Genomic DNA, 26,947 nt, shown 5'->3' with positions numbered 1-26,947 from the left:
AGATCTGCATTTTGCTTTTACCAAAGTTACAAGTAGCTAAGCTGGCCTGTTCCTGTTCCAGGGATACTGATGGAAGACACGAGACTCCTGTGTCAGAGAGGACTTTCTTAGTCAGGCTGCATCAGGCAGCATCAGCGCCCCGGCCCCCCCTTGCCCTCAAGTGCAAGGGGCAGGACCCAGAGGGCCCAGATAGATGCTGTGCACACAGTGGGCTTGTGTTGCAGCTGGGGAACACTGCGTGGGGTGCAGGGGGCACTTTCATAGCAGCGGTAAGCACACCTCTTTGTTGCAGAGAAAGATGCAACTTCATCCTTCGAGGTTGCTTCCTGCAAGCACAGTCCTGGGAAACGGTCCAGGTAAGGACTGGTCCAAGCCTTGCGTCCTTGGTACATCCAGCAAGACGTGTGGAAATGTGAGAGACCCGTGGAGACGGTCTCCTAATGATATAAACACCTAAACATCACAATGTTTGTTATAGGTGAAATCTGAGAGGAGTTTTAAAATCTGCATCTGGGGGCGCCTGGGTGGCGCAGTCGGTTAAGCGTCCGACTTCAGCCAGGTCATGATCTCGCGGTCCGGGAGTTCGAGCCCCGCGTCAGGCTCTGGGCTGGTGGCTCAGAGCCTGGAGCCTGTTTCCGATTCTGTGTCTCCCTCTCTCTCTGCCCCTCCCTCGTTCATGCTCTGTCTCTCTCTGTCCCAAAAATAAATAAACGTTGAAAAAAAAATTAAAAAAATAAATAAATAAATAAAATCTGCATCTGTTTAAGAAAGAACCATTTCACAGCCTTTAATTTGCCTATGTATTTTTAAAACTTAAAATATATAGGAATTCTTCTTTCAAACCTGAAAATTCTATTGCTTTTCCTACAGACCATGAGAAGCAACTATTTGAAAAAAAAAAGTCTCCCCCACTTCCTTTCTGTCTTATTTTTAAACAGTCACCTATAAAATGTCTCCTGAGTGTGTAGCATTCCACCAGGTGCTGTTGGGAATATGAGGCAGTAGATGACTCAGGCCTTGCCCTTGGCTTCGTAACCTACTAGAATAATGAGACAGGCTTACCTGGAACAATCGAAGTAAATCTATCAAGTGCTCAATAATAAAATACCAATGATGTCAGAGGGAAAAGTAAACCAAATCATTTTGTAACATTTTTAATCGAGAATGGTTACATATTCCTTCCTTGGTATGTATTCCTGTAGCCGCAGCCGCTACCCTTGCCAACTGCTATAACACAGGTGCGTGTAGTTCTGCAAGATGCCCGCTACTGGATATTGCCTCCCCCTCCCCGCCGGGTCTCTGTATCTTCCATGCTCTCTTTTTCTTCATTTCTCTCTGCTTCCGTCCCTCTGATGTGCCAAGCGTAGGAGTATTTATGGAAACGGGGTTTCGTTTTTCGGGCTTTTTTGGTGGGAAGAAAAAAGCTTGCAGGGGGAGCTCATGTGAAAAATAAAAACCCAACTCTCCCTAATTCTGCCCCAGCTCTTTGGTCCTTTCCACATGACAGTATCAAAAAAATCTCCCTCCCTTGGCTTTGAGTAACCAGTTCACCGTTTGCTCCTACTGGGGGGGGAAGCACTTCACTTGAAAGTCACTGAAAACATTACTTTAGAGGCCCTAGGTAGCTTTATGTGGAGGTTGCTGGAGAGGGATACAGCACATTTGAGCAACACTAGATGCTCCCGTGCCATAGGCCACTCCCCACTCACCTTCGTGCTGTCTTAAAGCCAACTGGTCTACCTGCGGGAGGGCGTGGCTCGGGAATGCCAAGGGACTTGCCTGACGTCACACAACAAGCGCCAGGGCTCAGGCCTCTGACCCTTCTGACCCCAACCCAGGATTGCAAGTGCTCCTGGGGCTTTGGTTTTTATTGTTGTTTTGTAAACCAGGATTTATTTGAGATGAAAAGTATCACATGGGCCAGAAAAACTGGTCTACAGTCCTTGATTACCTTGCTTATCAAGCTCAAATTTAGGAAGCGGTGGGTGGTGGCCAAGAAATTTCTGCAGCCCTGATGTTTGCAGCGCGTGCGATGGTTACCCTTGATGGAAGCGTTGCAGCTGAGCAAGGCTTCGTTTCCACCAAGGACGTTTGATGGGCACGTCCTGCCCTTCTCCTCACTCTTCCTGGGACCAGCTCTGTCCCAGAAAATCCTCCCGACGCCAACATGGCTGCTTAGAATTCCAGGACATCTCTCTGGGGCCCCCAGGATGACCTGACCTATTTTGTGATGGGTCATGACTATTTTTAATGCCTAAGACACCTTTGAAAGACACACTACCACTTCTGCAGAGAAGACAGTCCTCTAAAGTCCACAGAAAGTGCGCTCACAGGGAGTTGTGCGTGGAACAGGGCTTGAGGTAGAGGTCATACAGCAACTCATAAAACCTCACACAAATATGACTCTTTTCATCTGTTCTGTTAGACTTGTATTCACAATTAGAAATGAGCAGGCAAGGAGCGAGAGCAGACAGCTCTGTCCCGGGGGGTGGGATGCTCAGGCTTTAGCACCTGAGTGCTGTGGTCCCTTTTGTAGGGTCACCAGGCTTTCGGGAGGTCGTAAGGCAGTTTGGTGACTTCTGGCCCTTGTCACAGTTCCATTCGGGAACACTGAGATTTCAGCTGTAACTTGCCATGAAAAAGAATTGTATATATCAACGGCAAGGGATTGAGGTTCTCATTCTGTAGAGTGTCAGCAATACAGAAGGACACAGGCAAACTTTTTGGAGAAAAGAAACATTCAGAGACAACAGGAGAGGGAGAAAAGATAAACTGTGAATGATGAGAATTTCTTTATCTGAAATTCAGATGCTGTCAGCTTTACACATCTGGAACATGGTCACAAATCCCAGAGTGCTTTAAAAAAAAAAAAAAAAGAAAGAAAAGGAAAGGCCCTGAAGCCCCAAAGGAGCTGTTGGAATGCCAAGGGATACATTTAGTGGGCAAGCTCTCCTCTTGGAGCCCTTCGTCCTGATATTAGCTGGATTTCCCACTGCTTGTAATGGCCGAGGTCAGTACCCCAGCCCCCAGCTGATTTGACACCCGCAGGGACAGGCCGGAGCGGGGTGAATGAAAGGCTCCACTGACGCCCTAATAATTGAGGGGATGGTGTTGGCCTTAGGGTATAGTCAGCCAGAGAACCCACGGCGGGGTCCCCACAAAAGTTGGTAACGGAGCCCCAGATAGGAGGACAAGGTTGGCCTGTATTCTGTAAGTTTCATTTAAGAAGGCAGGACAAGTACGATATGTTTTCTAAAAGAGTAACTGCGAATTAGAAATGCTAGCTTTCCCACTCCTGAGGCCTGTGGGCCCTCTCCGTGCTCTCCTACTAGACTCCAAACTTCCGGGAGTCTAGAACCTCATGATCACCCATAATGGTTAACTCCACTTATTTACTGTTTGAAGTTTTCCCTTCTACAGGGAAAGTTTTATGTCCCTGGAAACCTTTCATGTCCCTGGGACTCTCTCCCTGAGGATGCCCCAATAGCCAACGGGCACCATAAGAGTAAAGATGTGTGTCCCAGTGACCAGTAAAACCCCCAGTAGACTTTGTAGCAAGTGATTCACAGGAAATACAGGTCAGTAACAAACCTAGAGAAGGCCAGGGAACAGGGACACCTGGGAACAGGTGAAGTGCGGTACTGCCCATGGAGGATCTTGGAAGTCCCGAGGGCTTGTGACGGGAAACAGTTAGGCCTTCAGGTTCCAACCCAGGAAACATTGCAGAACACAGAGGTATGTTTGGAGATACACATCGAGTAAAAAGAGGTTGTTGGCATTTTTGAAGCGGTTTGTGAGGCTCTGATTCTGATACCAGTTCGGACATGTGGGTTTTTTTTTCCCATACCACCAAGCAACTGACTCAGCTCCGACTGTCTACCTGGAGAACACATCCGGTCCTACGGTCCCACGAGACTGCCCTCTGCCCCCTTTAGACGCCAGTTGCAAGTCAAAGTTGCCACCTGTGCTTGTGACCATCCCTCAATAGAGCAGAGCTTCCACTGACGACCTCCTTGGGTGTGATTAGTTTGCCAGAGCGGCTCACAGAACTCAGGGAAATCTCTTACTTACTAGATCACACATACTTTATGAATGGCGAGGTACATGGGGGGACGAGGAGCATCCATGCTCTGTCCGCATGTTCACCCACGTGGAAGCCTTCCAAACCCCATCCTTTTGGGTTTTTACAGAGGCTTCATTATGTAGGCATGGTTGATTCCATCACTGGCCGTCTCCAGCCCTCTCTCCTTCCTGGAGGGCTGGGGATGGGACCGAAAGTTCTCCGATTATCTAGGTGGTTCTTCTAGTGATCGGCCCCCATCCTTAGGTGATCTAGGAGCTTTCCAAAAGTCACCTCATTAACACCAACTCAGGTTGACAGGGGTTTATTATGAATGTCAAGACCATCTTTATTGCTCTAATCATTTAGGAAATTCCAAGAAAGACCAAATGCCAATGAAGATCAAATATAGACTTCTTATATATCACAATAGCTCAGTGGAATACTGTCTTCTAATACAGGCAGTCTGATAAAGTGCCATAGTTCTTTAAAAGGAATGTGTTTTTGTTGTATTAAATACTGTCATTTTCTACTTTTATGGTTTTAGTGTTATTAATAAAATGCACCTGTTCGTTTGATAGAGATGTTCTTTTTTGAACTGGTTTTATAACTATGGAATTGGCTAAACAAGGGTGTAAAGACTGGTTCGTCAGCTTTTCATCCAAGAAAGGTAAAAGGAAGTCTTTTCAGTGGTGACTCATAATTTGCATGGTGGCACCCACTCTGCTAAGCCTTCCCTCAAGAGTGATGCCAGAAAACACCAGAGAGATTTTCCCAGTTACCTAACCATGGCTCACTTCACATTTTCTAGGTGAAGATAATTTCACATGACGTTTTCTTTTTTCTGTAGATTACAGTGGTGCCCATCACCTGGGTTTTTCTTCATCTGTACGATTTGGGCTAAAGACAGTGGATACGTTTTTCAGGTTGATTAATCTCATCTGTGATGAGCTTGGCACTCTGCCTTAAGATGCTAGTTAAACTCCTAAGACTTGCTAAATCTGTAGAAGTCTCGTCTTACTTGAGCTACGATTGGGTTACTTTGCGCAGTGGAAGTTTTTCTGCAAATTGTTGATGCCTGTTTTGTACTGGGCACGCTTTCATCTCTCGGGAGCCAGGGACCTGCATGAATTGTACATTCTTGGTTATTAGGTGTTTGTGATCACATAACAGGTAGACAATCTTAAGTGACGCAAAGAGACAAAACAATTATTGCAGATTGTGCTGATAGCCCGGGGGACCAGATGCGGGGTTTTCGAAACGGAGATGAAGAGGGCTGAATATACCAACATCGTAGATTCCTCTTTTTCTCCACTTACTGCAGGCAGCGAAATACAGTTGAAATGCCTCCTGCAGAATACCAGTGCAGGATAGTAATAACGGAGGAACAGAAGAATAAAAGGTCAAGAGGTCTGGAGAGTGTATTAAGGGGCGCTGTTACTGTTTTGTAATTTCTGCATTTGTGATCCGTCTGGGAGGAGAATTGCCTTTGAGTGGAAAGACTTAAGTAGATCACACACACATATTACATCGAGTGCTTTTAAACTCCTCCTGACAGGCTGCTGAGCGCCCGCTCTGTAAAGCTCATCTGTGTGGTAAAAGGGCTAAAAGACAATGCTGCTTCTCCTCCAGGCAGAAAAAAAATTGTGATGTTTTCGGGATTCTTCCTGGAGCTCGGTACTTGTCCCCATCCACAGGCCCTCTCTGGTCTCTGGTGGCACAGAGGAGGAATGCTGAAAGAATACTGTTGACCCCACGGATTGCTGGAACACACACTCCGTGAGGTTCACGAGTCGCTTATGATTTCTTCCATGCAGCCAAGAACGCACAGGAGGATGGGTTCTTTCTGTGCCCTTAGTGCATATGAGACCGCTTCCCCCACCCCCAGGACCCTCTGCGACCCTTCTGATCGGGGGGGGGGGGGGGTTGAGAGGTTCTCATCTGTCACAATGTGGAAGCGGTTTCCTGGAAAGGCAGGAGGTTTAAAAAGCAGAACACCGAGGTGAGATCCTTAAAAGAACGCTGTCCTCTCAAACCCAGGGTGTTTAGAGAAGCTGGTAACTGGCATAAATTTCTAGAGGAGAGTAGTGTCCATAAATGAGAAACTGTTATTCTAATAGGTTTTCTGTGCCCACCAGTAACCCAGAGAACCCTGGAGCTGGGTCTTACGGGGTGCCCTGGCATGAGGAGGGCGCAATGGGAGACACAGTGGGGAGCTGTGGGTGTCCCGATTGACAGGAAGGTCTTTGGGGTTCCAGCTTCTGTAGGGGGCCCTGAAGGGCTTGAGCTTGTAGGGGCCCTGAGTCCTCAGAGGCCAGCTCGGCTCCCATGATGAAGGACAGATAAACATGAAGTGACTCTGGTGGGGCAAGGGGTGCTTAGCCCCCACCTCGCCCCCTTTGGGGCCCCCAAACTATCACAGGCACAGCACTATTTTTTGTCACATTCTCTTCTGGGACGTGGGCCAACCTCACAAGTCCACCTGGAATGTGAGCACAGTCAGCAGGGAGGGGAGCTGCCTGCCAGGGGCTCCGACCCCTCCCCTCCCGAGCCCCCTCAGCAGAGAGGCAGCTCAGCTCTGTGGAGAGACTGGGTTCAAGTCCCACCTGTGGGGGCAGGTGAATTACTTTCTCTCCCTCACCTACAAAATGCACATAAGACCACCGACCCCACTGAGGTGTTGTGAGGAGGACAGATCTCGAATATAAGGTGTTTGGCTATCTTGGAACAAGTTGTTAGATACAGAATCAAGCAGCATGTCTGCTAACCTACCTGACGCGGTGGTTGGCAATCCTTTGTGGGGTGTTTTGTCGTCCTGCTGACCCACCAGAAAGCAAGTGTCAGGGTCCTGACCTCTCAGTTGACACAGGGGCTGATGAGGAAACTGTTCAGCTAGAACTCTTATCTAGGAACAGAACATAATGCTTGCCCTTTTCCCTGGTCTCATCCCTCGGTCTTACCTCCAGTCTTTCCAACGGCTGTCTCCTTCCGTTCCTTTTTCCTCCCACGTTTCCACAAGAAGCAATGTTTTTCTGAGTGTATATGCAGAAAACAGACATAAAGTATTGTGGAAGGTACTCCTGCATCGCTTCCAACAAGTTTTAAGATTTTCTATCTCTATGAAAAAAAAAAAATCCAAATATTCTGGTAAATTTTAGATTTTTTTCCCCCCACAAATAAGTTGTGATTGCAGAGAAATTAAGTCCTGTATTTCTTATGAAGTGAACATGCATGTAATAGTTGGTTGAAACGTATGGACTTAAAATGCCAATAGAGGAAAAACTACCTTTGGTGATATAATAAAGTTTTTAAATGTGCCATTGCTAAAAAAAAAAAAAAAAAAGCAAGGCCTCTTGAGAAAACAACTTGCTAAAGCTTTGGTCACTGTTTAAAAAAAATTTTTTTTTTAACGTTTATTTCTTTTTGGGACAGAGAGAGACAGAGCATGAATGGGGGAGGGGCAGAGAGAGAGGGAGACACAGAATCGGAAACAGGCTCCAGGCTCCGAGCCATCAGCCCAGAGCCCAACGCGGGGCTCGAACTCACGGACTGCGAGATCGTGACCTGGCTGAAGTTGGACGCTTAACCGACTGCGCCACCCAGGCGCCCCAAGCTTTGGTCACTGTTTAAAAGCTGCCTTCAAAACATTTATAAACAGTCTGAATCCATCTGAATGTGTATTTTACAGATTAAAAACAGTACTAGTGAATCTTAGCTTCTTGGCCATAAAAGGAGAGGGAGAATCTATAGTATTGTACACATGGAAAGTGAGATAAATCATGGGATCTTATAGTGACATCCGAAGTATAAGCTATAACAATCCATAGAGGTTTATTTGGAGTGCTTTGTTAATGGCTCTTAGACCATTTTAGGTACAGATACATATATGTTTACTGTGCTGAAATATACATAATGTAAAATTTACCATTTTTATTCTTATTAAGTGTATAATTGTGCCATTAGAGACATTCACAATGTTATACAACTGTCACCATTATTTCCAGAACTTTCCATCATCCCAAACGGAAACTCTGCATCCAGTAAGCCGTAACTCCTCATTCCCTCCTCACCGAGCCCCTGGTAACCTTTATTCTGCTTTCTGTCTACGAATTTGCCTATAATCTAGGGATCCCATATAAGTGGAATCACGCAGTATTTTTCCTTTTTCTTTCATCTGGCTTATTTCACCGACCCTGTTTCCAAGACTCATCCACGTATCACACAAATGTCCTTCCTTTTTGTGGCTGATTAATATTCCATGGTGGAATCATAGCATATTTTGTTTATCCATTCAGCTCCTGGATTGTTTGCACCTCTTGGCCGTTGGGAATAATGATGCAGTAAACATTACTGTGCAAATATCCGTTTGCATCCGTGATAATTAGTGTTTTTAAAAGGTACCTGTCTGTAGGCTGAGATGTTCAAAGAGAAAGGGTAAGGCCACATCAGTGAATGACGCCCATTTGCTGCCTGAACAGCATCTCTGGTGCTGTGTTGTGTAATGTTGGTAGTTAGATCTGCCCTCGTGCCTGTGGCGGCTGCAGACACAAAGCATGTGGTCCCCTCCCCCGAGGCAGCCACCTGGCAAATGCACAAGTGTAAACAAGATGGAAATACTGCCGTGCCCCCCCCCCCCAGCCCAAGAAAACATTTCTAACTAGTTGAGCATGGCTTAAGAGGGGGGCATCACCACCAAGGAGACTGCCTACAGAATGGCCAAGGTGATCTAGTCTTCTCTTAGCTGCAGGAGAGAAGGACAAATATCAGAGATTATGTGCAATGGATGGGATGTTACAGTTGTGGGGTAAGGAGAGAAGAGGGGTGGATGAAAATGCGCGGCTTCTGTTCTTGACAGATAAGGGGGCTGCCCGAACCCCCCGCAGGGACGAAGACTAGAGCAATACTGGCAGCCGAGATGGAGGAATGAGAAGGTATCAGCAGACGGGGTACAGGGTATGGGAGAAGAATACCACTTGGTATCACCACTTATGCGTGAGTAACAGACACAAGGTCTGAGGCTCTCAAGACAGGTGAAAAGTGGAGATGACCGTGCATAAAACAGATGACACAGGAGGTTAAGCGGGAATGTGCACGGAAAGCCTGTCCCACCGCGGGGCTTTATAGGCTGTGTCTACGCCCGCCTGTCACCGCTGTCACCGCTCCTGTGCTCCCTTCGAATTCAGTCTCCGTGTATACCTTCTCCTCCTTATCAGTGTTATTCTTAATTATTTTTTTGTAGCTAGGGCCTTCTACATTCTATGTAGCCTGAAATAACCTGCTAACTGCACGAAGAACATCTCTGCCCTAGAATGTGAGTTCACAATTAGGCCTATTCAAAACGTCCCAATTTTTAACAACATGTACAATATCTGCCCAGAGTGAAGGAGATCTTGTGACCAGGCCTTGTGTCCGTTTTCAGTTTTGTGGAAGAAAACAGAGAACCGAAACCCAGACATTATCGGGGGGTTAGAAATAAGAAGGAGGGAGACAGCGTCCAAGAAAAGAACCACACCAGGGGGAGGGCCCCTCGCAGCACAGACAGGCGGCAGGCCAGCAGGACTCCCACATGGGGCCAGAGCAGGACACGGGGGTCCGACCTGCCCTAAGGGCCTGGAAAGTGCATAATCTCTCTTTTCTCATTTTTTCCCAACTGGATGTCTGTTTATATCCGGATGAGATTTCTGTATTTGCGCATCTATCTGGCTGATGCCATGGCCAACAAGGAGGTCTTTCCAGAACATTTTATTTCACACTCTAGGTGCTTCTCGGTTTCCGTCTGAAACCAAAGACAGAAGCTGTCGTGTGGTAGAGCTTTCATAATCCTTTTTCTCTTTACTTCCCTGTCCCCTGCTTCGTGCTGTCACTTGTCCCTCAGCTCAGCTGATCTCCCTCAACCTTATTATTCACTTTGTGTTAATATGTCAGTGAAAAACCTTGTCAGTCAACAAAAAGGAGGCCTCCCTTTGAGACGGAGTCTCTGATAGGATCTGACGGTGAGGGAGAGCAGGTGTCCTCATTTTTCTCCTCGTGGTTCGACTCATCCTGTGTACCTTTGCCAGTGTCTCTTGGCGTGCGTAAGTGCATTGTGGAAAATCTGACCTACTCACCTCCCTGAAATGATAGAAGTAACGTCCACTCCATGGGAGAGAGAATTTCTTCCCTTCGTCTTCTTCTTCGTCTTCTTCTTCTTCTTCTCCTCCTCCCTCTTCTACTTTAGAGAGAGAGAGAATCTTAAGCAGGCACCATACTCACTTCAGCACGGAGCCTGACATGGGGCTCGATCCCACACCCCTGGGATCATCACCCGAGCCTAAATCAAGAGTTGGATGCTGAACCACCTGAGCCACCCAGGCGCCCCCAGAGAGAATTTCTTTTTCAGTTAAAATTTCCTCTGTGCCTTGGTAACGGACAATAGCAAGATATTTCACAACAGATTTTATGTGACCTGTGATAGAATTTAAAGTTCTGAGATATCCAATTTCCATTACACATGCAAAAAAAGAATATACAGAAAGCACACAGTTGAAAAAGTTCACACTTCAAGCACATTTCTCATGTAAAGTGAAAAAGACAGTTTTGCGAACATTGGCTTGCTCCTGCAGACAGAAGAAAGCTGGAGTGAGTAATAATGGCTTTTTACTCTCTACTCTGGGGGAAAAAAAAAAGATGATTAGCCATTGAAAATATTGGTCAAGAAAAGAATCATAGGGGTTTAGCTAATGTTTGTTTTTCACGGTTGTCACTTATTAAGCATGTTGTTTCACGTAGTCCTTACGAGAAACCTTTATATAAAATAGGTATTAATATTACTACCGCTTTTAAATAGGGAAGTTGAGGTACCAAGAGCTCAAGAAACGAGTATAGGGTCACAGTCTATGAGTGATGCACCTAGATTTGTCCATGAATGCCCATGCTTAACTCACCTTTCCTTTTACACACATAACGTATGTGTTTTCACATGCTTGCTGGAAAACTGAAAATTCACGAAGGTGTGGACCAATTTTGGAACACAAAAGTCTTATGCGAATTTTCAAAATTTCTCTTATTCTTTTAAAATGTTTTAATGTTTATTTATTTTTGAGAGAGAGAGAGCCCAAGCAGGGGAGGGGCAGAGAGAGAGGGAGACACAGAATCCGAAGCAGGCTCCAGGCTCTGAGCTGCCAGCACAGAACCCGATGAGAGGCTCAAACCCACAAGCTGTGAGATCATGACCTGAGCCAAAGTCCGTCGCTTAACCGACTGAGCTACCCAGGCACCCCTCGAAGTTTCTCTTAAAGCCAAACTATGGGGCGCCTGGGTGGCGCAGTCGGTTAAGCGTCCGACTTCAGCCAGGTCACGATCTCGCGGTCCGTGAGTTCGAGCCCCGCGTCAGGCTCTGGGCTGGTGGCTCGGAGCCTGGAGCCTGTTTCCAATTCTGTGTCTCCCTCTCTCTCTGCCCCTCCCCCGTTCATGCTCTGTCTCTCTCTGTCCCAAAAATAAATAAAAAAAAGTTGAAAAAAAAATTAAAAAAAAAAAAGCCAAACTATGAAAGCTTTTTAAAACCAATTGAAATTGCACACTCAGCTCTGAGATCTCTCAGGTGCGAGTACTCCAGGCGATAAAAGGAAGACATAAAATCTCTACAAGGAGAGTCAGGGTGAAATGGTGGAGTAGAGAGACGTGTGACCAAAGCCCTGCAGAAGCGTGAGCTGTGTGGCACGCAGAAAAAGTTAGTGGACGTCCGCTGGGATGAGAAAAGGCCTTTCCACCAGCATTTTCCCATTTGCAGGCTACTTGGTCTTTCTGTGGACGCCAGCTGGTTTTCGGAAGCGCTGTGGCGCCCCAGGTAGATGTGCAGCATTGGCCAAGCATGTGTCCCCGAGCCAAGGCAGGAGCACAGAAGGCGGGAGTAGAGGGGCCGGCGCTTCACCGCGGCTTTCCTTCTGGAAACCTGCAGAAGGTTTGGAGGCGTAAGGTGGATGGAAACTTGGTGCAGCGACACCAAGTGCACGAACTTGCTGTGGTGCCCCCAGAGGGCCAGAGACATCTGAACAGATGGCTTTTGGGCAAAGCCCCAAGTCGCTGAGCCGTCAGTGGCCTCATCCGTGCGCTTCAGAGAGAATACCCCAAAGTGAGGTGTAGCCTCCTCGCCCTACAGCCTTGGGCGCATCAGGTAGCCTTTGCCAGCATCACTTTCCTCTGGGAAGTGAGGTACCACCATTCCTGCTGTCCATCCTGGAGAGTGTGAGCAGTAAGGTGGGCATGTGCTGTGGGCATGTGCTGTGGGCACATGTGGTGTCCCTTCCTCCTCCACGCTCTTCCCAGCCCAGGCTGCTGTCGGTGGGAGTGATTTTGCTGAACAGGAGAAATCAGAGGATCTGAAGGTTGGAGAGACCAGGGAGATCTGCTCTTATCCCGGGACAGGCAGGGGTCAGGAGCAGGCCCTCAGGCTTGTCAGAGATGAGTGATGTCCCCAGCGGGCAGTGGCCCTGCAGCTGCATCAGAGCAGGAGGCAGGACAAGCTTGCAGGCAGACGGTGCTTCCTGAGTAACCCTCTTGTCCTCTGTCGACTCAGAAGCCATTAGGATCTGGCTTGACTGTGCAAATGGATTTATATACGGCCCCGGGAGGAGCCATCTGAACAAAATGCTGTTACGAGTCCACATAAAGGACACTTCTGTCCTCGGGCTCCGTGACACGGCCACCGTCCCTGTCAGAGCCTGGGGCCCGGTGGACTGAAGCGGGGCCTTTGCAGGTGTTCTGTCTCATCCACGTGATATGCTAGCAGAAATACCCATGGTTTGGGCGTCAAGCTTCTTTGCCGTGTGTTTACAGATGACAGCACCACAGATGATGAAAGCGTGACTCACCTGAACCCAGGACTGTGCTGCCCAGGGCCTGCCCTCTGCTCTGCTCTGTGCCAGTCCTTAGCCCAGGGCCAGTATTCCTGCTGTGACGTTCCTCCCAGATTACATCCTGTTGGAAGCGTGTTTCTTTCCGTGTGCTCACTGGCTGGCCCACCTCAGAAAGCAGGGCTGGCCTGCCCCTTCCAACAGTGTCCCCACAGCTCCTGGGGCCCTAGGGATTTCTCCTGCTGCAAAAGCAAGTGGCATCCTGCCCCCCCCCTGCAGCTCACTTACTGTCGCCTGACTGAATCTTCTGCAGTCCCCTGAATGGTGGTGCAGGCTAACAGGGAACGGAGAGAGCTTCGGCTCCATAGAAGTCATGAAATTGTGGGGCAGGCATCTCCACTCTCCCCCTAAGTCACTCAAGACCGTGCCTTGGTGTTAGAGGTGGAAATCCAAATTGCTCTGGTTTGGAGATGAGAATTGCAGATGATTTAACCAACAGGACAGGACTGGCTTTGTGCAGAATGCCAGCCCAGGGATGCTTTTGAGATTTCAGAGCCTTTGGCGGATGATTAATGGAGCCGAGCTCCTCAGATAACAGGGTTCCAGGACAGACGTGGGTCAGCAGGTCAGCCTCTGCCTGGTCGGGGAGCCTCTCCAAGAGGAAGCCTTCAGCTGGGGAAGGTGATTAGAATCTCAGATCCATTTGCTGTCCCCAGATGTCCATTAGGCCCTCCTTTGTCCTCTGTGTGAAAATCTATTTGATGATCTCCAGCAGGACACAGCTAATCCTGCCTGGGAGCTAATCCCTTAGCTTAATTTCTTTTCTTTCTCACTTGAGGGCCAAAGGTACATCCGAAGGGGGAGCCCAGCCAAATCAACACAGGTTTAGTGGGTGTGTTTGTATTAGGGGTCAATTCTCTTATCCTTAAAATATAACTTTTCCGATTTGTGTTTGTATTATGGGTCAGTTCTCTTATCCTTAAAATATAACTTTTCCGATTTGAAAAACATAATATATATGAATTTTGAATGTTACAGGGAAATAAAAAAAATCTGTAAGGAAAAACACGAAGTCACCCAAGATGCTGCTGCCCATTGCTAAGACCTATTAGCATTTTAGTGTATTTGCTTCTAAATATGTCAAAGACAAAAGTAATCGTGGTGAGATATTAAATTTGTTTTTTTATCCTGCAACTCAATTGGCATTTTATGAAACATTTCTCACGTCATGAAAAATTTTTAGTGACCATAAATTCTCATGGCTAGCCAATATCATATTAACTTGTTTTCAGTGAAATTGGAAATTTATGCGCAGAATGTTTTTTTCTTTCCAACACTATGAAAATTTTCAAACATACAGTAAAGCTTCAACAATTTTGTAGTGAACGCCTGTATACTCACCATGTAAATTCTGTATTAACATTTTACTATATTTGATTTATCCTATATCTGTTTACCCATCGATTTAATTGGTTAACCCCTCTTATTTTTTTTTTACATATTTGAAAATGGAGGCACCAATTCATTTTCCTTAAATGTACATTGTTAACTAGAACTTAATTTTTACTTATACTTTGCAGTAATTTATGTGTATTGAAATGCACAGATCTTAAGTTTATAGTCACTGAGTTTTGACAAATGTCTGCCTAAATTTTAATAGTATAATCGCACACTTTATTATTAGAACAATACTCAGAGTCCATTTAGAAGATCCAAAGGGTTTTATGGCTGATGATTAGGAAATAGTATCACAAGTAACTCAGAACTTTATTCATGTGCTCTTTTGTTTGAAAGATAAAGTCCTAAATATTTTCTTATGTTACATGCTCCTGAAAAAAAATGAGTGATTAATTTTCTCCAAAAAGGGGCAACATTATCATTGATTTGTATATATGTATTTATTTTTTGGCCTTTTTTATTAAGTAAGCTCTATGAAAGCTTTATGAGCCTCAGTGTGGGGCTCACACTTAGGACCCCAAGATCAAGAGTCACCTGCTCTACAGGCCAAACCAGCCAGGCACCCTGGCTTTGTTTTGTTTTTCAAAGTACTTCTCACTTTTTTGTATTCTTTTGTTAAACTAGGAAATAATTTGCCTCTCTCAGTGGACTAAGTATATTTTTTCCAGACCAGTGGGAGCCAGGAACAGATTAGTATTTATAAGACGCAAACCTTATCTTCGGTTCTGATTGGCAAACAGCATACATTTTTATAGATTTTCAACTGTTATGAGTGCCCAAGAGCCATTTATTTGTCACCTACTAAGTGAGTCGGTAGAAGCTTCTGAAATGTAGACTCCAATTCGGTATTTCATGTCCTGTTTGGTTGTTGCTGAGTGCCTGGGTGTATGTGCACACTGTAAGTCAGGATTCCTATAATTTGGGGGAAGGATACTTTATTTCTTGTGCAGGCATCAATCTTGGTCTTACGCTGGCCATGATTTTCCATTTTTCGGTTTACAGGTTAATGATAATGTACACTGTTGCGTTATCTTCTTCCCTTTTTATTTTGTGGTGTTTGGCTGAGCCTACTGTGTTGTATGTTTTAGCCACCATTTTCCAATTACCAGGACTCAAGATAAATGTCTCTAAGGTTTAAAATGCATCGTATTTGCAAAGCAAATGCGTGTCACGTGTCCCAAACGTGCAACAGCAGCAGCCTGTCATTTGTGTTGCCACATTCTCTTCCCAGGAGAAAGTGCGTTTGGTAGCCTGGGTGTGCGGGCGGTCTCTGTCCCTCCCAGGTGGGCCTCGTAGCCTGGACGGTGTGGCCTGTGGCTGGGCTGTTGTCCCCTTGGCCTTCCTCCTCTTCCCCTTGGGTGCGGGGATCCCAACCAGCTCTGACTTTAATGGCTGGATTTCTCTTCGGCCAAAGCATCTCAATATATTTTCCTCTTCTCCTCATTTACTTTGTGGTATTTTGTCCTCTGATAATAGTTTCTGCCTTTTCCATATAAGGACCCGTGCCGTCTGCAGCCTCAGATCCTCAGAAATTACCAGTGCCAACACATATTTCATGGCCATGAAGTACCTCGTGCGCATAGCAATTTGCAACCATTCCGGTAATAGTTCTTTGTGCTCTTTTGCTAAAAAGGGAGAGACTCTTTGTGCGAGAAGAGTCAGCAGTTTGGGGCTCAAAAATCTCAAGAAAACAGAAAGGAAAGCAGCACAAATTGGGAGATTGAACTGTCAGAGGCCCAGAAGGCAGCTCCTAGGGTCTCAGTGCTGTGACTGCGAACGAGGGGGGTGGACTCAGGGCCAGGTTGGAGCCCCATCTCTGAGTTTGGGGCACCTTGAAACGTCACCTAACTTCTGACTGTGTTTTCTCATCTGTTAATCAGTGATAACCGTGTAGCCTCTCAAGGCTTTCGTGAGGATGAGCTTACATCAGATGCTGAAAGAAAGAGTTTAGCATTGCCTTTGACATGAGCATATGCCTAACAAACGGTAATTGTTAATATCACCATTATTCTTCCAAAGAGAGCCAAGGAGGAAGGGTTTCCTACCAGTTGTGGCCAAGGGGGGTGTGAAGGCAGGGGAGCTGTGTTTCCAGGGCCCTGCCGTGTAAGGGTGGTGCCACAGACTTCGGCTGAGTACCGTGGTTCCATGGTGTGACAGGAGCCAGTCTCCCTGAGGTGGGAGTCGCGGGGTGGGGGGCCGTCTAAGGGGCAAGTGGAGAGTAGGAAAAGTAAAAAAGTATCCACCAGCGCAGACCTGGTGCTTCTGGCCAAAGGAGAAGCTAGTAACTCATCTTTCCATCTCCTAACACTTAAATGAGGACTTTAATGTGGGTGAAAGAATCCTGGTAACTTCCTCCTGAAAAGAAATAAGGTGTATGCATCTTCATTTTCTTATTCTGATTTTTAAAAATATTTTTTTAACGTTTATTTATTTTTGAGACAGAGAGAGACAGAGCATGAACGGGGGAGGGTCAGAGAGAGGGAGACACAGAATCTGAAACAGGCTCCAGGCTCTGAGCTGTCAGCACAGAGCCCGACGCGGGGCTCGAACTCACAGACCATGAGATCATGACCTGAGCTGAAGTCGGCCGCTCAACCGACTGAGCCACCCAGGTGCCCCATCTTATTCTGATTTTAAAACCATGTGTGCTGTAAATCAGCCCAAAAAACCCAGACAACTTTCTAAATAATGAAGGATCTGTAAGAATTCTGAAAGTCAGCTGCCTTCATCTGTCCCCTCTTTCCCATCCTCGGTCAAAATTCACAGCATCCGAATTTTTGTCTCCTTTTGTTACTAATCTAAATTTTGAGCCCAAAGTCTGTCTCTGAAACATTTTAGCAATTGAGAGCTTGTTCTTTTTTTCCAAAATTGCCTGGAAGAAACTGGCTAACTTAAAATAGGAAGCATTAAGCAGTTGCCTAACTTCATATTTTATTTAATCATTTTCAATACTCAGCAAATGCATCAGGCTTAGATGGATTTCAATTTGGAGTTAGAAACTCAGATTTTTTTCCTTTTCAGTAGGAATTGAGAGTTGATTTGCTGGCAGTTGGCCAGACTAAAAAGAAAGAGTAGAATGAATCAGCAGGCAAGTCCCCCATTCTGGGCTCAGTTTATTTGATGGGCAACATTTTCCTCTTTTCCTTATGGTTTCTTGGAAGAGATTCTCCACTGGATCTCTGAGTCATCTAGAGGAATGCACTGGCCATGAATAATGTCCACAGATATCATTCTATACCTAGGGTCTCTTGGCCAATATACAAAGCACTTAGCTCTCAGCCCTGGTTGAGACTCACAGCAGTGAGCCCAGGAGGACACTGTACCCCAGGCCGGGGGCCTGGTGACTGCATGACAGCTTGTGAGGGAGCCATATGCCAGTAACCTGCAGTGCAATGGGGTGCCTGACCAGTTCCCTGACTCCTCAGGAGGTTTCCTGGTCTTTTTAGCCAATGTACATACAGGTTATGCACACACACGTGTGTGTGTGTGTGTGTGTGTGTGTGTGTGTGTGTGTGTTATACCTGAAACATCAGGCTAATAAAAAAAAAAAAAATGTCAGCATACAAAAAGAGATCCAGGAAGCTGGCAAATAACTTCTGATGAGGCACCACTGTAATCCTACATCGGAGATCGGTGACAGCCTCTTTTCTCTGACCTCTTTAATAATTTCCTGGGTTTTTCTTGTTAATTATGAAGGAAATAATGCTCACCATAAGTAATTTGGAGACTATAAAAAGCCACAAGAAAAGAAAATTAGTATCCCTCAGAATTCTGTCACCTGACGATGAATGCTGTTACCATGAGATATGTGCTTCTCCGGTCTGCGTTTCTAGCATACATATGTAATACATACGTATATTTATATTTTATTAGATGTAAATTGAAATCACAAAATACATGCTGTTTGTAACCTGCATTTTTTCTTTGAATGCATCGTGTTTCCTCTTTTTCTTCAAAAACATCGTTTTAATACCCTCCACAGCATTCATTTGCTGTTTTCAAGGGTAGTATGATAAGCATTCTTACCCATAAACCTTCCCACGTATCTCTGCCTGTTTCCTTAGACCAATTTCCTTAGAAATTGTTTTGTTCTTGTTTACTTTCTTATCGTCTGACTGCTCACACTCTCATGTAAGCTCCTTAAAAACAAACACTTGTGGGGCACCTGGGTGGCTCAGTCGGTTAAGCGTCCAACTCTTGATTTAGGCTCAGGTCATGATCTCTTGGTTTGTGGGTTCAAGCCCTGCGTCAGGCTCTGCACTGTTTGTGCAGAGCCTGCTTGGGATTCTCTCTCTCTGTGCTCCTCCCTCGAGCTCTCTCCCTGTCTCTCTCTCTCTCTCTCAAAATAAATAAACTTAAGGAAAAAAAAAAGTCTTGTTCCTTGCTGCCCAGATGAGGCAACATAGTAGGTACTGGATTCATGCTGGATGAGTGAGGTACTTAGTCATCAGGACTTCGTCACTTAGTCACTTTCAGAGGTGGAATCCCTGGGTCACAGTGTGTCCGTTTACCAGGCTGAGTTGCCCACCTGACATGCTGGGGAGTCCCCACTCTCACCGATCTGGATGAAGTGCCTTCCTCTGTGGACCCTTGCTAACACTGGGGGGGTCATACGTCTTTTGGTCTGTAAGCCTCTACGTGAAAAAAATGGTACTTTATTTCAATTGCTAGTAATCATGTGTTTGTTGGCCACTTATTTTTTAATTAAAGTGGTTTTCCATTCTTACAAAATATTGTCTTTTGTCTGCCTTGTGCTAGAAACATCTTTTTTCCCCCATTTTGCCACTTGCTTTTTAATACTGTAAATGGTTTCTTTTGATATATAAACATTTTATATCTTACCAATCCACTCAGTCTTTCCCTTGGATGTTTTGGCTTTTGTGTATAAAGGATATACTCCCAAAACAAACAGAAATTCATCTCTTTTCTTCCTAGTTCCTTTATGAATTCGTACATCTAGATATTTAACTCATCTGGAATTTTTTTTTTTTGATACATGGTGTTGATTTTTCCCCCTGTGTTAGCCAGTTGTTCCTCCAACATATACTAAATAGCCTGTTCTTTCTCCCACTTTTAAAATGCTACCCGTATCTGGGCGCCTGGGTGGCTCAGTCAGTTGAGCGGTTGAGCATCCGACTTTGGCTCAGGTCACAATCACACAGTTCATGGGTTCAAGGCCTGTGTGGGGCTCTGTGCTGACAGCTCACACAGCCTGGAGCCTGCTTCGGGTTCTGTGTCTCCCTCTCCCTCTGCTCCTCCCCCACTTGTGCCCTGTCTCTCTCTCAAAAGATAAAATAAACATTAATACAATGCTACTTGTATCAACTTCCAAAATCTCATATACTCTCAACTTTATTTCTGAGCTGTTTTGCTCTGAGCTGTTTTGTTTTGTTCATCTGACTTTTGGTACCAGCTCCAAACCGTTATATTGTATTTCTACATCTGAGGGTGCAAACTTACTGTCGTTATTCTTCCTTTTCAGTGTTCTTGGCTGTTTTTACCAATGTATTTTTCTAGGTCAGAGGTCAGCAAACTCTCTGAAAAGGGCCAGATAGTAAATGTTGCAGGTTCTGCAGGCCATATGGTTTGTCACTGCTACTCAGCTCTGCTTTTGTAGCGCAAAGCAGGAGAAGAGGTAATAAACAAGGCTGTGCTCCCGTGAAACTCATTTACAAAACACACTGTGGGTTGATTTATCCCTAGGGCGTTAGATTGCCAACCCCTGTTCTAGATGAATTTTTGAGTCATTTTGTCAAGTCTTTTCCCACTCTTACCTCCTTCACGTATACACAGTAGTGTTTGTGTGTGTGAATATGTGTGTGTGTGTGCATATGCGTGTGTATATACACACACTCATACTTTTCGTGTATATATGTTTGTATATTATATCTTTATACACATTGCAGTAAATATATGGAAAGAGAGGAATTTGGTTAAAATGCCATCGTACTAAACAATGATGTGGGAGAAATGTGACATCTCTATAAAATAGGGTCTTCTCATCAGCATCAAGCATTCCTTTACATCTGTCACCAAAATTGTTTGGTTTCTTTCATCTAGATCTTGCCAATTTCTGGTTAATTTTAATCTTTGCATTGTTTTTCATTGTAGTTCTCCCTTTAACTGGGATCTGTGTTGGGGATCCCATGGCCCCCCATCTGTTCCATGATTCTCTAGAAGGATCACGGGACTCAGGTAGTTGTACTCAGGGCTCAGCGAGGGGAAAGACCCATCAGGCTGGTGGGAGGAATCTGTGTCCAGACTCCCCACTGGCTGCCTCCCAGCGGGAGGGCTCACACAGAAGGTGCTCCTTCCTCCCCCACCGAAATGCAACACCATAATTATGCTGTCTCCACTTCTAGCTTTCATCTCACCTCCAGATACTTTTCTTTCATTGTGTGCAGAATGTGCTTTGCACTCATAGGGAGAAGGTGATGTGGTACAGGGTGACTCGAAGAGCCACGGGCTCACCGCGCTGACCTCGGTCCTGGAATTAGATCCCAGAAATTGAAGCCTTGGGAATGGTTTCTCCCCCTGCTTCTTTATTGGAACTCTCCTCTGTAGTAAATCGCCAGAAGTGTTCATCTCGCTCAGCTCATTCAAATCAAAGAAACTCTTCACTTCAGCATGAAGAATCTTGGAAAGCCTACATACTATGGGTGGTAAATCTCAAGCCCTAAGACGGGCTTCACATAACCTGTTGGAGAAAGCTGGTTCTCTTTGTAGTTTGACCCTGCCTTTACCAAAAAGGCTAAAGGAAGTAAAGCTGCCTCTGCAGCTGGGATTTAGAAATAAGCTTCCACACATCCGCCTTGGTTGACCTGGGAGTGCCCACACTCCCTGCTGATTCTGTAACTTTCTCACCCTTCTCTCAATTACCTTTCCCCCCCCCCCCCACCCCCTTTAGGCCCCTGGCCTGCGGCCTCCTAAGAGGCTAAGGGGCTGGAATTTTAATTGTTTGATAAATTTCATCCAGTGAAGGGCACTGCCTGGCCTTCTGTGAGTGAGGGCACTTTGAATGCAAACAGAACTGAGTTCATTACCGTAGGTCTGACTGTGATGTAAGTGACTTGTGCTAGGCTATGTTGGCAGGTGGGTTGCAGCAAAGGAATGAAGCAAAGAGGCTCTGAGCACCCTTGAGATGAACTCCCAGATGATCCAAGCATCCAGGTCCACGCCTCAAGGAGGGCAGGGAGACTCCTTCCCAGTCGCAGGCTTACCAGGGTCTGAATGAAAGCCCCCAAGTCTTTAGCTTTCCAAACTGCCTTCTCCTGGCTTGTCTCAGGATTCCGTTAATCTTTTCAGGTTTCACATCCCTCTATCTCCCCCTAGGATGTTTCTGGCTCTTCCCGCCAGTCCTTGCAGTATTCATACTTTATCTTAGCATACTTTATTTTAGTATTTCAGACACATATCTTGCCGAAAGCAGGCATAGGTGTACTGCATTGTGTGTGAAACTAGGCAGGGACCCAGCCCACTGAAGGACACGGCCAAGGCCACTTCACATGAATAAGTTATGGCCTTACAAGACCTTAAAGATGTAGGGTTAGTCATGAATTGGAGGGGGCTGTGGCTGAAGACTGTTGCATCCTAGATTAGGTGTTCTCCATAAACCTGCACCACCCTTCTTTTCCTTCCTACCACTTTGTTATCTGGCCATTTACCCGTAGGCACTCAGGAAACAGCGTTTAACTTTGATATTAGCCCCAACAAAGCCTAATTAGGAAGGCAGGGCAGCTCCAGAAATACCATGTGTCTATTTCCCAAACTACCTACCTCTCTCCTCTCTTCTTCCCACTGTTACAAATCGTCCAAACCACCCTTCCTTTTCATTAAACTGAATAATTGAAGAATATTCCAAACACAATCATTAGGGTTCAGAGACCTTGCCAGGCTTCTTCTACAGCATTTAAACGGTGACTCTGAGGGGCGCCTGGGTGGATCCGTCGGTTAAGCCTCCGACTTCGGCTCAGGTCATGAGTTCACTGTCTGTGAGTTTGAGCCCCACGCAGGGCTCTGTGCTGTCAGCTCAGAGCCTGGAGCCTGCTTCGGATTCTGTCTCCCTCTCTCTCTGCCCCTCCCCTGCTTGCACTTTCTCCTTGCCTCGCACTCTCTCTCTGTCTCTCAAAAATAAATAAAGATTTACAGAAATAAATAAAGCCTGGAGCCTGCTTCGGATTCTGTCTCCCTCTCTCTCTGCCCCTCCCCTGCTTGCACTCTCTCTCAAAAATAAAGATTTAAAAAACAAATAAATAAACATTGACTCTGAGTGGTTCCTTGATTCCCATGGGAAAAAAAGGACCTCCATCCATTGTGTGTGTCCCCTACCAGTGGGGACGGCGTGTGCCTAGTCCAGCTCCTGCACGTGACCTCCCCGTAACAGAATGTCCCTTGGATCTATTTCAGAGTTCCCTGAAAAGAAGAGGCAGCCGGGAAACGTACAAAGAAAAGAAAACCTTGAACCAGGTAAGCAGAAGTATCATTCTAATGTTACACCTCCTCGAGGGGCTGTCACCTCATTTTGAATGGTCTCAAAAGCGTGAGAACATTGCCTTTAAAATATTCAAAGAAACGTTACCTGCCAACAAATTTGGACTTGCTCAAAACCTCCATGGGGTGAAAATGTTCTTTCTAAACCACCAACTCCTCCTTTTTTGTTTCTCACACTGACAAGCTGGTGACTTCTTCAAGAAAGACAAGAACAGACTGGCTCTGTGCAAAACATAATTTTGTGTAATTCAGGGCTCTCTGGCAGCATCCACAACTGGTAAAACGTATTTTGGCCGTCAGTCATTCGCACAGTAAAATAGGTCAGCTAGTGAGGTGTTGGCTCGTTCATTCATAAGGCATTGTTTTGAACATTGGCTTTTTTGTTTGTTGTTGTTGTTTAACGGGTAAGCTGAACAGTATCTTAAACTGTCCTTACTGAAAGTGAGATGTTCTCGCCAGAAGATGGTAAAAACGTAGCCCTTTCTTTGTACACGGTTTGTGTCCTGCAGAATTTTCTGAGCGGTTCTTAACACAGGCTTTACTGGATTCCTCCCTTCTTTTTTTGAAAAAAGAAATGCCTCTAGTATGAGGTGTTGGAGAGAACAAAGGCATTCGTGGGGCATCAGCTCCCCGAGTGATCGGAGCAAGTAGTAATTAGAGAGACTCAAGAAGTCCGGGTAACTGAGAGCTCCGTTGACCTGCCCCGTGAACTCCACTCTTGATCCCCTTTGGTTTTGCCATTATCCAAACTCACCGATGCCCAGAATGTCCTTCACAGAGGACTGGGCCGTGTGAACAGCAGGAACGCCAAAGATTAACCTTTCTCTCCTGCCCTCTCTCCTCCCCTGACCTCACTTTGGCATCCACTAGTAACAGGGAAAGTAAAATCTGCAGTCCCTGTGCTGGGGGCTTGGAATGTCCCGGGCCTTGAGTGTGCTTCAGCTCCCTGGCTCTTGAGCAGGGAAGATCTCCCTTCAAAGGGTAACAGCTTCCCTGCTACGGAACATAGCACTGCCTTCACCTGTGGGTAACCCAGGCTGTGAACAGCCGTCACTGCCTCTCAGGAGTGTCTGAGAAATATTCCGGGCACCGGGAATGCGTTACGTTCCCCCTCCGCCCGCGGTACCATTGAGAAAGGAGTTTCTGTCCAGCAGAGCGGTGGAACCGAGCGCCTTGGAAACTGCAGGTCTGCAGCCAAAACTCAAAGGAAACCGGCACCCCGGCGCAAGGTAGGAACGTGAGTAGTCAGCGCTTGGGGTGCTGGCTAGACGTCAGACTTGCAAGCCAAACAATATATACCCAGAGCGATATATTTTTGTTGCTTGACAAGGCCTTTCCAGCTGCTGCTGCTGGTGGTGGTGGTGGTCCCGTGTGTGTCTTCCCCTCCATCCCGTGCTTGCCTTCTCTGCCTGCCACAGGACCTGTGTCGTGTGGAAAGCGTGACTGGACCTTCTGCTTTCATACTGTGTTCCTGGAGCTATCTGATGATCTCTTGAAACCAGAGCTTGATATCCTTCAGCTTAGGATTCAGCCTAGACCCCTCCCCCAGAATGCTGGCAGAGTCTTAGAAAGCGTATGGTTACGAGATAAGATGGGGGGGGACCCAGCCTCCTGCTGCTCTAGCTGAGGCTGTGATTCCCCATCTTATGAGAAGGAGTGGCTCCGTGCCCCCAGAAGAGGTGAAGCCCAGCTCCCTGCTCCCCCCTCCCCCCCTCAATGGGAACCAGCAGGCGCAGCGCCTAGCTCCAGCCGCCTGGACCCGAGGGAGCAAGTCTGACCCTTTTGCTAAATACACACACTCCCTTGGCTTCAGAGATTGTCTTTCTTTGGAAAACTGCTTTGGCATCGGTCGCAGGCCTGGTAGTGCATGGGCGTTGGGTAGAAATGGCAGCATGCTTTAATCGTGTTAGAATTCCTGGGGTGTGTGTGTCTGTGTGTGTGTGTGTGTGTGTGTGTGTGTGTGTGTGTGTGTAGTTTCTGTCTTTAAGGAACAAGAAGATTTTTTTTGGATACTTTATCAATCAGGTAATCTACCAATCAGACCCTCCTTAGGGTATGTCATAGAATCTTCTTCTTTAACTGACTGGGGTCTAGGTTCAAGGAGAAGGAGGGGAATGGTTTTGGTTTCAGTCAGATTTGTGGGTCATGGTGGGCAGGGGAAAGGGGGTGTGAGGTTTAAGGTTTCCAGAAATTGAGGTGATGTGAAGGCTCTTTGGGACTTTCTACACTAAGCATTTAGAGTTGAGCATTTCCGAACCCTTGGGGAAGACCCGGGTTGCGTCCGCCTCTCAGAGATCCTACCCCTTTCCTCAGTTTCTCGGTTCAACTTTTGGGGGAAGACCCTCAGGGAAGATCACGTGAGACTTTCAGATTTTGGTCTGAGACAAAAACTTCCTGAGCTGTGCAGGTCACCTTGCCCCTTATCCCCACGTTTCAGGCCTGGCCTCCACCGTACCGAGGCCTCACCAGCTGCAGGTTTCCACGGAAGTGGCGTCAGGGCATGGGTCACAGCAGGGGGTCTTGCCCCTCCTTGGGTCTGCCCAGGCTCAAGGTGGGCAGATGGTGGGGTTCCCTTGAGGCTGGTGACACTCTCTTCCATGATATCAGCTGCCATTTTCAGGCATGAAGGTGAATTTCTTTGGTTCAAGGTGGAGATGGGATCATTTAAGGACAAAGGACACACACTGGCTACCAAGTTAATGCTGGGGCTGAGGGCACTGCGATGCCTTCCTATCCTAGGCTTTCACTCCCAAACTAAACCATTTACAAAGCGTTGACCATCCGTCTCCACTGGTATGTGCGTTTGCGTATTAAAACTCCGTTCCTTCATGTGAACAGCAGAGACTTCTCTGTGTATTTGGATGCATAGATTTCTTGCAAATCTATGTTTATCAAATAATTGAAAGGGTGCTTTTGATCTGCTTTCAAAAGTTTTAAGAAGCTGGGGTCATTTAAAAGTAACATGCCCGTTTCTGGTGCAGAGTAGATTCTCAGTATTCACTGAAAGAATGAATGAATCCACAAATAAGCATGCTTTTATCCTTAGTATTAGAATTAAAAACAACAGGGGCGCCTGGGTGGCGCAGTCGGTTAAGCGTCCGACTTCAGCCAGGTCACGATCTCGCGCTCCGTGAGTTCGAGCCCCGCGTCAGGCTCTGGGCTGATGGCTCGGAGCCTGGAGCCTGTTTCTGATTCTGTGTCTCCCTCTCTCTCTGCCCCTCCCCTGTTCATGCTCTGTCTCTCTCTGTCCCAAAAATAAATAAACGTTGAAAAAAAAAATTTAGAATTAAAAACAACATCTTTTACAGCCTGTGTGTTCTATGCAGGCCCTTTAAAATAGATCTCTTGTTACCCCAGCAGTGATGATAATCCATTTTGCTCAGTATGAGTGGGCAGACAGCTTTATTACCAGTTGGTCACAAAAACCCTTTTTATGTCTGCTTGACCAAAACCAAACCAAATCCTTAGTGTATTGGGTTCTTAGAGCACAAATACCGTACTCTCCTGTCAGTGACATTTGTATTATTCTCCTAATGCACAAAGAAGACAAAAGCCAGAGTTACTGACCCCTTTTTCCAAGTACAATTACATGGAGATTTACCATGTACAATTTGTGCAGTACGTTATCCCGTTTGACCTTCACAATGACCTTGTCATTGAGTGAGGATCTTGCTTTAGGCATAAGGAGACAGATTCACCAGGGCTCTGTGATCAGCCCACGGTGTCATGGACAGAAGGGACTTCTGGCAGGACTGATTTACCCTTTGCTCAAAGGGTGGCAGTGAGAGCCTGTCCCTCCAAAGGCACCCAGGTAACACCAGGGCCTGCTCTCCATATGGCACTGGCTCACAGATTGGCCTTAGATTTTTCCTGAGTCTTCCCTGCCGCATCAGGGTTTTTTTTTTCCTTCCATGATCTTGGGGTGCAGGAGGAGGGATCTAGGCAGGGTAAAAGGAAGACAGGAGGCACCAATGTGGCTATTTCTGTATCTTGCTGCCCAAGGGTGAGCGTGTGGCAAGAACATGGCAGAGAAGGAGTGTGAAAGCTGCATCTAACTCCACTAGACGATTTGAGCACAAAACAATGATCTAAAAGTTCGTTCTCCCCA

At 46.3% G+C, this 26,947-nt stretch overlaps 1 protein-coding gene and 1 long non-coding RNA gene across 13 annotated transcripts in view; one reads left to right on the top strand and one right to left on the bottom strand.

Moving 5' to 3' along the window:
- The window catches only part of MTCL1 (microtubule crosslinking factor 1), a 131,935-nt gene that overhangs the window by 53,498 nt on the left and 51,490 nt on the right, over positions 1-26,947 (top strand). For 7 of the 12 annotated variants that reach the window (XM_023241761.2, XM_023241762.2, XM_023241757.2 and 4 more), the window contains exons 4-5: positions 22,756-22,815; positions 23,991-24,068. In XM_023241761.2, the coding sequence (XP_023097529.1) occupies positions 22,756-22,815; positions 23,991-24,068 (138 nt within the window). The remainder of the gene's footprint in view (positions 1-22,755; positions 22,816-23,990; positions 24,069-26,947) is intronic. The other 5 variants (XM_023241758.2, XM_023241763.2, XM_019814991.3 and 2 more) reach the window with 2 other exon arrangements.
- On the bottom strand, positions 5,637-10,292 carry LOC123381092. Its single transcript, XR_006587600.1, has 3 exons — positions 10,168-10,292; positions 6,833-7,177; positions 5,637-6,025 (listed from the first exon to the last, which is right to left on the bottom strand). It is a non-coding gene; the product is annotated as an uncharacterized LOC123381092 (long non-coding RNA).

The sequence above is a fragment of the Felis catus genome, chromosome D3 (assembly GCF_018350175.1).
Source record: "Felis catus isolate Fca126 chromosome D3, F.catus_Fca126_mat1.0, whole genome shotgun sequence".
In the NCBI taxonomy this organism is placed as follows: Eukaryota; Metazoa; Chordata; class Mammalia; order Carnivora; family Felidae; genus Felis; species Felis catus.
This window is presented reverse-complemented; position numbering and strand designations above follow the sequence as displayed.